General features: G+C 41.4%; 1 protein-coding gene across 1 annotated transcript; it reads right to left on the bottom strand.

Moving 5' to 3' along the window:
• Nucleotides 1-470: 470 nt before the first annotated feature.
• LOC308116002 (prostaglandin E2 receptor EP4 subtype-like) lies at nucleotides 471-4,032 on the bottom strand. The gene is made up of 2 exons (XM_080473944.1): nucleotides 2,908-4,032; nucleotides 471-2,072 (listed from the first exon to the last, which is right to left on the bottom strand). Exons 1-2 carry the CDS (start codon nucleotides 3,718-3,720, stop codon nucleotides 1,740-1,742), a joined length of 1,146 nt encoding a protein of 381 aa, XP_080330070.1. The 5' UTR covers nucleotides 3,721-4,032; the 3' UTR covers nucleotides 471-1,739.
• Between the last annotated feature and the right edge of the window lie 6,879 nt (nucleotides 4,033-10,911).

Genomic DNA, 10,911 nt, shown 5'->3' with positions numbered 1-10,911 from the left:
TGTGTGTGGTTGTTTGTCTCTTGTGTGTTTGCTCTGTGATGGACTGGCGACCTGTCCAGGTGTTTCCTGGCCCACAGTACACTGGGATCGGCTCCAGCGCCCGGCGGTCCTGAACAGGTTAGGCGGGATATAAGGTGGATGGATGGACTTTCGGGTCACTGAAGAGTTTACACCTTTTAGAAGTCCTTTAAGGATTACATTTGTGGTTGACCCTGTTCATTGTTTTACAGTAAATGATGGGTTATTCGCTCATTTCTCCTGACGTTTCATCTTGTCATTGCGGGTCGGAAAGCCTTGCGGATTTTTAAAACATAATGAAGAGGCCCTCCTGCACATGACGATCACAGAACCTCCGTTTCCTATGATAAATGGCACAGTCTCAGTTATAAGCATGATGTCACCCAGCATGGTTTATCTGCAGACACTACAACCTTTGGAGACTTTCTACACACCAGGACTCACAAGATAATGGCCTTTTGTTCTACTCACTTTATTTGACACATTGAGAGGTCTAAAATGACCAAAACAAATACATATAAGTGGAATATTATGACTGATAATTAGTCCTACTGAATTTAATTAATCTGCTGCTTTGTTGTTATTTTAGATGCCGCTGGCCAGTCCCTTGACCAGGAAACAAATTAATTCTATAACAAAAACAATCAACTGAATAACAAAAGTCACACAGGCTCAGAGTTACTGTAGTCATTAAGTTTTAATATAAACAGGCATCGACAGCATATTTAAATCTTTACTTTGTAATGTCCATGTGTTTATAATTCATTTCCTTATTTAAAAGCACCCCCGGGAGAGTTTCCCATGAACAATGATTGTACCTGAAACAGACGAATCCCAGATCACCTGCCTGCCACAAGAAATATCCCCCCCCAAAATGTTTTGATGGCTTTCAGCCAATTTGAAGAAGCCAAACTTTCTCTAAAAGTCTTCACACTGTTATTTCTCCAACATGATGACGAATGTACCAACAGAAAAAAAAGATTTTACTACAACTACAGGAGTGCTGATGGGTGGAATAACCTTCAGTGGAAAACGGAAAATGAGTTTGAGGCGAGCTGCATAACATGAAACTGACAGAAATGATTTATCTAAGGTGCACCAGTGAGGTTGAAGCAACAACAAAGGTATGATGAGAAGCCATAAAAAGAAGTCTCCATCTGCTTTTCTTATTGTTCGACACAATGCAATTCAAAGACTTCTAATCATCTGTCCTTTGTGAAGGCTGCACAGTGGTGAAGTGGTTAGCACTCCTGCATATTCACCCTGTGCAAGTGTGGGTTTTGTCTGGGTACTCCAATTTCTTCCCACACTCTAGAGTCATGTGACTTGTGTGACATGTTTCTAATATGACAATATATGTGCGTATGATCGTCTCAGTTTTCCCTTCGATGTGTTAGCCACCTGTACAGGGTGTACTCTCTCTTTCACCCAACTGGGTTCACCTCCAGCGCCCCTCGAACCTAAGATGGTGAAAGCGACGACAGTGGATGGACGAGTCCATGACACGCCCAAGAAACATCAACTGCAACCAGACTGCTTCTCCTCCACTCTGATTCAATAAATAGCCTTGCAGGGTCCCTGGGGCTCTTTTCCAGCTGTCTGTCACCACCCATTCCTCTCACAAGTTCTGAAATGAGTCAGTGGCCTTGCATGATGCTGCATGCAGCGCCAGCGCAGCAAGCATTACTTGAATGTCCAATGCACGCTTGGTCTGTGGCATTTTAAGTCTGGCTGAGACTCTCCGTGACATATGGAGTGCATTTGTTGGTGGCAGGAAGCTGTGTGATGATGTTTGCGTTGCACATCAGCTGGCTGAACACATGGCTGTCCATCATGATATCAGGACAAAACAGATGCCTTTGTGGTGAAGGATGGGAAGTGCTGCGAGTGCTGCTGGCTCGTCTGGACAAACCAAGCAGCCGTCGAAACAGGGACCTCCTGAGGAGTATGTAGATCCAGGGGTCCAGAATGGGGTTGACTGACGCTATCCTGATGGCAGCCAGATCTGCTCTGAGGTCGTTCTTCAGCATGAAGCAGTTGGCAAATACACGCACCTTGCAAAGAAAAAAAAACATTGTTTTACAAACTATGTATTGATACATATTTAGAATTATTGAGTTATCATGTCAACAGCTGCATGCAGTTTCCTCTTTTTCACAATTTTACAGTTTTCCAGCCTATAACAAATAGAGTGCAGGAGAAACAACAATCACGATGCAATTTCAAACCTCATGTGGATCTATTTCAGTTGGCAAAGCATTGAGGGAAACAATATGCTGCCCACAGCAAAATAAGTGCTATATTAAGACTATAATACAACATTTGTTTCAAAACATGGAGAAGAAAATGATTAAAAATTCCAAAGTTTCCCTTTCAACGTTGTAAACTCATGTCATAAGAAATTATAAAATGCAGAATTCTCACATTTTGATTTGAAAGTACCAGACACATAATTGAAATGATTTCAAAGCTTGAGCTCATTGTTTTAAAACATTATTAATACCTGTCAGGATTCAATTTTGGAGACCGATTTCAACAGGGTGATAATCAGAGGAGAAACCATACACAATAAAGTCTTACTATGGACATTGCTTTCAGGTGCCAAAATTGTGAGGTATAGGCTACTTTACTTTATCTGAAAATGCTGAATATACAATCATATATATATATATATATTGCTATATATTGCTATATATATTGATATTGATATATATATATATATTGCTATATATTGATATATATATTGATATTGATATTCATGTGTTTGATTCTAATAATGTGGAAACATTTGTCTAAGGTTGGATTATGTTTCATTATTTACGCAGCAGACAACCTGGACGTAAAGCAACAAAGCAAACCACCGCAGACGGAGTATTCAGTCAGCCTCACCACTAGCGGGGCAGAACAGGCCAAAACCACAACGGAGGTCATCACCAGCACCGTGATCATCTGCGTCTCTGCGGCCGAGGACAGAGCTCTCCACCGCTCCCTGACACTGGAGCGGATGACGCGCCGCTGCGCGGTCCTCCGGCGCATCAGCAGCAGCGCTCCGCACACCGCCAGGTTCAGCGCGATGGTCCCCAGAATGAGCAGCAGGCTGACGGCGCCGTACAGAGCGGAGAACCCGGTGGCCACGGGCTTGTCGGTCCTCCAGTCGATGAAGCACCAGGTGCCGGACAGCTGCAGCTGGCTTTGCGCCATACCCATCATGGGCAGGCAGCAGAAAACGATGTGACTCAGGTAAATAAAAAAAAGAAACTTTTGCGCAAACCGTCGGTCTACTCCCCACCGCTGGTACGTGTAAGGGCAGCATATCGCCAGGTACCGCTCTGCCGCCATGGTGCAAATGATGCTCAGTCCGGTCAAACCGAAAAACAGCAACAGAAAGGAGAGAAACTCGCAGGCGTTCTGGTTCTCCAATACATGTTTGTCCAGGTAGTTGGCTATGGTGAGCGGACTGGCCAGACAGGTGCCCAGCAGGTCAGTGACAGCCAGCCCGCACAGCAGAGTGTAGAAAGCGGAAGCTTTTCTCTCCGTTCTCGATACAGAAAGGACGATTATTGCAATTAAATTCCCAACGGCGCCGCCGGCGAACATTAAAATAGGCAAAGTGATGTCTGTCTCCACCTCGGCTGCCTGTGAAAGCCGAACCAGCGTCCCGTTTGAGGAGAAAGACCCGTGCGTAAAGTTTGGACTGTCCATCGCTAAGTACACAAACAGGCTGGCGTTTGTTGGAGATACGTCCTTCGGTCTGCTGTGGCTATGGAGAAAGCATTTCCTCTTTAACCTCCTGCACCAGAAGATACGGAGTCGGCGAGGGCAAGCTCCCCGGCAGTCTCATCCCCTCCTGCTTTCCAGTAATCCAGAGGTCGTGGCACACAGACAGCTGTGAGCTGGGAGGTGGGCTGTCTCTCATACGTTGAGCCACACTGCAGTCCAACAGGATGGATGGATGCTCAAACAAGACAGACCAAAGTAAGTACGTGTTTTGTGTAATTTCCGCTCCGGTCGTCTGGCAGCGCATGGGGGTCATCGCTGATGCGTAATATTTGTGTCAGCCTATCAGGACGGCCGCTTGACGTCTCGAGGAGCAAAGTTGGAGATAAACGGTTTCAGCAGAAGTTTCTCACTGAACCGCGCATTAGTCACGTGTGGACGCAGACGCCCATGTGGAAGTTTGTGCTTGAAGAGGTACCTGAACCGATCTCACTCATCAAGAATGATAAAAGTTGGTGTTCAAACGTTGATTATTAATTTATCATGATGCTTTATTTTATTTTATGAGTGTTTTTTTTTAAAGGAAATCGCAGACAGACTGAGCGTGAAATCGGGACAACCAGGGTCACCGCGCAGTCGTGGGTTTGTTCTCTTTCTGAGAGGAAGAGTGAAAAGGTGTGATTTAAATTGTTTAGTTTTTTTAATTTTTAATATTTTTGTACCAAAAAAAAGTCATTTGCCAAACACTCTGCAATCAAAAGCAAATTCTCAATATCTTTAATAAGAATGTTCATTACAGTTTTTTCAATTCATTACCGTGACAAATTGACGAATACTTTTAGTTGCTTTTGGTCAGAACAAAAAGCATTTGTCATTTTAAGCCTTGGAATCAATTCAGTTGCTAATGGCGTGAAGATGAAAGACCTCCACCGTGGTTTAAAAATGTTAATGAGCATTAAATATAGCACTGATATAGTACATTGTTCATACTTCAACCGTATTGGTGTGCCTTAGATGGTCTGTGACATACAACTGCTGGGTCAAACACCAGTGGTAAAGGATGCAAATCAAAGTGCTTGTTTGACACCAGGCTTCAGTGTGTTGCCCAAGGACACTTCCACACATGTGCATGGAGGCTCCAGCTACAATCCCTGGGATTGGAAGACAAGCTGTTCTAGGAACTGAGCCATAGCTGCCCTTGTTTTAGTGAAAGATATGCAACATGGATTTGGGAAGGCACAACTTGATTAGGTTTTGTGTACATGTGATGGATTTTTATTTTCATTGAAGCAAATTAGTAAATTCTTGTAAAGAAAAAAAAAGTCTCTGATAGAGTTAAGTTTTGATGATAGTTTGGTCATGGTTGTCTCCTGCACTCGCGTTTTCTGAGGCCATTCAGAGATTAAGAAAAGACTTGCTGTCACACAGCATTAAGAAAAATGTTGGGCCACACACCAGCATCACTGACTCCGTTTGAAACGAACCACTGACAAGTAAAGCATTAACATTATAATAAAGGGTGTTTTTGTTTGTGTAGGAGGGAGGGCCCACCTCTGGAAGCGCCTGCATGGATTTCAGTTTGTCCTCTGATGAATTGTATCATTGTGGGAATAACTCGCACTTAGGGTGCATCTGGCCCGTCTCGGGACTGTATATACCGGTAATCTAACAGGGACTTCATCACGTCAAAACCTTTTAAAATATTGATTGTGTGCCTCCTCTTATGTAAAATATTTTTTCAATTGAAAACTTTACCAGCACTCATTATTAGGACATGATCGTAACATAATAGAAACAATATTAACTACAAGTATCAAGCATCCAAATCGTAAACAGATGAGCCCACAAATCCATGTCGGTGCTTGTTCATTTCCAGTGTCCAGTTTTTCCCTATTACACCATGATGAGACATTGGTTTCTCCCTATTTTTGTTCTTTCCTCAGCGGGGTTAACACCTTGTTATGAAGAACATCTGATCAAGTGACAAAGCTTTTGTTCTTCGTTTGTTCCAGTTTGTTGTGTTTGGGATTTTCTCCTGTAGTGACACAATGCTGTGTGCAAAGAGCAGTGGACAGATTTGTTCCAAACAGGATTGACCGTTAATGACGGCGGGGAACAACATAGGGCAGATGCACAGCGAGAACACGGGACGTCAATGCACTCAGCCTGCTGGGGCTCTCGAGCTATCGCACATTCATTACAGTGTGACTTGTGTTTACAGTGAGGAGCGGCGGAGAGGGGTCTCTGTGTGCAGCTGACCTTAAAAGACAAAAAAGCAACACCTCAAGTAAACCAACACTGCAGACATAAAGGGGCTGGTTGTCTGGGAAAAAACAGAAAACCACTTAAGTGATGCCAGACTTGGAAACTCCATAAGTGACTGGAAGGTACTGGAAGGTACCCTCTACTCTTCTCTACTAGATGAATCAAGAGATGCTGCAGCTCTCACGATGGGCTTTATTGTACTTTTGAATGTCGTAAAAGGTAAAAGATTGATTACAAATGCCCTCATCTCCTACAGTGAGCTAAGCAGTGAGCCCACACTGTAAAAGTGTTCATGACTAATCAGACCAAAAGCACACGTCACAATCCCAAAATGGTCCCAAAGGCCAAATGCATACCCCCTACCTATATTTGGCAGAAAAGAAAATATTTGTGTATGACATTTGAAACGTGCGTAGGTATCTCACAAAGGCTCTTGAGCTGAATACTATGTTGATGGGGAAAATACATCTGATGCTCTCAAACTGGGAACTTCCATCTGGGAAAATGAGACGTGACAAAAAGCTCAAAGAAGCACAAGACAATAAAAGACAAAAACAGACAATAGAGATAGAGACAATAGAGGTATTTCTGTGTGGAGTTTGCATGTTCTGTTTTTCCCCCCTTCGCAGAACTACTGATCTGCACTCAGTAAATTGAAGAAGGTAGTTCATTCTAAACAGATATGCAACTTGGCTGCTATAGCACGTCACGTTTGACAAAAAATAAATCAAAGGAACACACCAATTTCTCAGATTTGAAAATATATTTGAAGTTGTGTCTATATTTGAAGCATATACATATAGAAAATTTACGAAGTTGAAAGTTCAAGGAGACAAATAAAGTCAGCTGGATTTCAATACGCTTCCACTGGACATTTTAAGTGTTAGAGCTGATTATTATATGTATTTATCTATTTATTATGACCAACACCTCACCATAATTTTGATTTCCTAATACTATTATTATTTCAAAAATAATTCCCAAAACCATGGGACTTATGCAGTTTCTGTAGAATATGGATTGCCAAAGTGTTGCCTGCAGTTACCGTTTGAATAAAAAGCGACATGGTTTGAAAACATGAGCGCTACAGTATTAACTTCCTTTCAAGCTAAGTTTACAAAAGATGAAAGAATATAGTTATTTATACAAAAGTTTTTCAAATCAACTCCAACGTCATGGCACCTGCTGAAAAATGTTTCAAGTCTGTTTAAAGTTTGTGCTGATCAGATATTTTTAGGGATCCTGAAGTGTAACTCTACTCTCTGCAGAGGCACCCCTAAACTACAAACTAAACTACTGAGGTCTTTCATCTGTACTGGCACCACCATATGACACTATGATATTTTACAAAACATCAGGAGACGAGCTGATTGACACATCATGGCTTTAATGGGTCCTTCTGTTGGACTGCAGTCATCTACATGGATGCGTGAAGGCTTGATGAATCTTTGACTATAGTTTTAATAGCAAATGATGGACCCTGATGGTCACAATCACCGAATCCCCCCACCCCCCCCCCCCTCTCTTGGATGCCACAACTACACATTTTTTAGTTCTCATCACAAACAAACGCAACTTCTGTGCAACTCGTATATCTTTCAGCTTCTCGTTGATACACAGGTTGTGTGTGTGTGTGTGTGTGTGTTCCACTGAAACAGAGTTCCCCTCAGCCCCCCCCCCCCCCCCCCCCCACACACACACACGCACTCTTTATTCTTTGTTTAACATCTCTTTTGCAGTTTGCTGTTTCTTCTGTCTCAACCTTTTGAAAAACTTGTTGATCATATCTGATTCACAATGTTCATACATGCTTCAACCACAACATTTCTTATTTCCAGCATTGAATTTTTTTTTGTTAATAATCGGTTCTGTCTCAATTGCGATGTCATAAGGACTTTTGTAAACGAGCATACGTTTTAATTTAAGATGTGTTTGTTTACATGTGCTCAGTTTACAGGTAAAGTACTTGAACAAATGGAAGAAAGTCATGAGAACTTTCCTGCAACCTCCAAACTTTTGTGATTGTTTGAGTTAATGATTCCAAACTATGCATTTTAATTTTTTTTCAAACAAATATTTACAAAGTCAATCACTCGTGACACAATATTTAACTTTGCTAAGAGGCTTTCCTGCATTTTCTCAGGGAGCGAAACTAGTTTGTAGAAAACCCCCAGAAACAGGAAGAGTTTTATCTTAGATAAGCCTCAGCTTTTCCCGATATCTCTTCTAAATGAGAAGGATTTGTTTCAAGTCAGAATAATATACCAACTCTGCATATTTGGGTCAGAACGACACATTCAACTGACCTGAGAACCAGAGAAGATTGACCACCACATTTATTCAACCGTGACAGTGAATCTACAAAAAATGCCAAAGAAAGGTCAAGAGAGTGTTTGGCTCAGTTTTTCGTCATCACAGTGCTGAGGAGATTTTTAAGGTTCATTGTCTACGACAAGCGTGGATGAAGTTAAGCTGACATTTCCCAACTGTGACGGAGAAGATGATGAAAACACTCAAACAGCTGAGCTTAGAGTACTGACGATAAGAATTTATAAGTGTGTTGGAGTTTCAGACCCTGGGAATGAGAGACTTCGTGAACACTGGGAAGATAAACCTTTTATTTTCACTCTTGATCCGAGGAGTAGTCCCGTTACACAAATAGTATGAAATCCGGATTTGGCTTATGAAACATACATTCTGCAAAGATTAATGGCATTACTGGAGCCGGTAAAATCCCAAAAAGGTATCCAGAGTGCTGCTACATGGAAATGATTCTCATCCCAAATTGGTCACAGTTCTTTGTGGGACGATAGTGAAAAAAGCTAAAACTGAATTTCGCAGCCAAACGTGGGAAAATGTTAGGTTACGTTAATATGATGAGACATATATATAATGTTAAGATATATGCACATTGAGAATCAGGAACAAATTGATTAGATGCTGAGTTATTCTCTTGCGAGCATTAGTAACTCCTTCAGATGTGTGAGGCCACGAATGTTAACATTAAGGCTCAATTGTTTACCGTATCAAATTGATGACAGTGTTGGCGTTGGGGGCATGTTAGTGAATTTGTGTGAGAAGTGATTTTTGTCATAGATTGAAACATATATGTTTTCCTGTCGCTCGTGTCTCCTCCTCACTGATAACTCTACTGTCCCAAACGTCTGGCTGTAATTAACATGACATTAACCTGTAAGTACAGCAGCTGTTGTAGCATATTACATAAATACTATTCTACTCGTATAAGAGCTAATTGTTCTTGTTGGCATGTCTGTAATGCTTCTCAGCTGTTCTGTTCCTGCATCTCCCTGTTGTCATTAGGTCCTAGAGTTATTCAATAATATCTATTAGCCACAGTGAAAATATTCCATCAATGAATTTCTCCAACTTTTCATCCGAATGTGACGTCATCGCACTAAATTATGAAATGATCATATGTTCAGTTGTAAATGCATTAAAAAAAAATAGGCTCTGTGACTTGACAACCCCAAAACAATGATGACAAAATGTTCAGCTTTCCAATATGTGCTTCCTGCGTCTCACTTTATATGGCGACTAACGGAGAACAAGTCTGCTGCGGTTGCGTGCTTCAACTCAAACGGGAGGATTACATGTTCCTTTGTGTGTTGTGGAAACCCAACGACCTTTTGAGCAGCTGAAGCTCATTCAAAACCACACTGGATAAACTAAGAAATGTTCTGTGATCAGACTGAACGAAATGGTTCGTCGGTGTGTCGAGAAAATAGCCTTTGACCCCAATAAATGCAGATGTGGACATTCATGGTTGAACCACTTAGAGCCACTTGCAGTCATGTTAGATCCATGAGCCCAGTCACATGCTGGGAAATACAGTCGGTAAGCTGATGGAAAAAAACACAAATCAAATCATTTTAATCATTCTTTAATAAATAATACATTATAAAAGGAACAGACCCATCTGTCTTGTTATGAGTGGTTTCAAAAGTCAGCATCTACTATATATATGTGTGTGTTTGTCCTCACAGAGAGTCGTATCGCTGTCGGTGAAATCCCTTATGAGTTTGAAGAAGATTCATTTAGTCTGAGAAAAGAACTGTGATGATCTCATATCGATGAGTTGTACTTACCCATTCACTTCTGCCTCTACAATAAACAATACATAGTTCATGTAATAGAGCCTACCCTGGAGAGAAGCCACAACTGATGCTTTCCCACAAGACCTATGGATGTTTGCATACTGGACGTCACAGTTCTGCAGAGGAGGAGAGTGCGGGAAGGAGTCATGGCTGGGTTCAGACAGCAGTGTTGCAAATGGGTCAAATCACTGAGAGAGAAAAAAAAAATTTGAACCTTGATTGTAATCTCTTTATCCAAGTTTTGTTAAAATGTTTTATCATTTATCTAAAGTGTTCAGTTAATAAGTAATTGTTGTACTTGGAAAAAAAATGCGTGCGACGCTGAGTAACATTTTGCACGGATTTAAAGAGGATTCAGATGTGATTCCTCACTAGGTTGTGTTATTTTGACGTATGACCTGCGTTTTGTAGACCTGAGGTTTTGCCTTCCTGCAGACTGGTTTCTGTTTCCTGCCCCTGGCTGCGTACCAGCACTTCATCCAATAAACGTCTTTAAATATTTCTGTCAACCATGGCCTCTTTTATTTGGGTCCTTCTTCCTGCTGCCCCATATACACAAAATGCTGCTGCTCTTTGTCTCTGTACTGAACACTAAATTTACATTTCAACTCTTGGCCACCAGGTGTTTGTCGAGTCAGCATAAAAAAACAACAAGTTAATACATTTTAAAGGTCACATGTTTGGTGCTAAAGGCACTGTGGCCTCACTTAATCCCCAAAACATGTTGAATATTCTTTCTGAAATATGTCAGATTTATTTTTTTGTCTTCACTTGTTTGCTCAAAGTTACCTGATTT

The sequence above is a fragment of the Lipophrys pholis genome (assembly GCF_963383615.2).
Source record: "Lipophrys pholis genome assembly, chromosome: 10".
Lineage (NCBI taxonomy): Eukaryota > Metazoa > Chordata > Actinopteri > Blenniiformes > Blenniidae > Lipophrys > Lipophrys pholis.
This window is presented reverse-complemented; position numbering and strand designations above follow the sequence as displayed.

Excerpts from the sequence above, each read along its gene's own strand:
- LOC308116002 (XM_080473944.1), bottom strand. The coding sequence starts at position 3,720 with ATGGACAGTCCAAACTTTACGCACGGGTCTTTCTCCTCAAACGGGACG. Across the intron at positions 2,073-2,907 it reads CCTGTTCTGCCCCGCTAGTG|GTGCGTGTATTTGCCAACTG; the intron begins GTGAGGCTGACT and ends TTTCTTTGCAAG.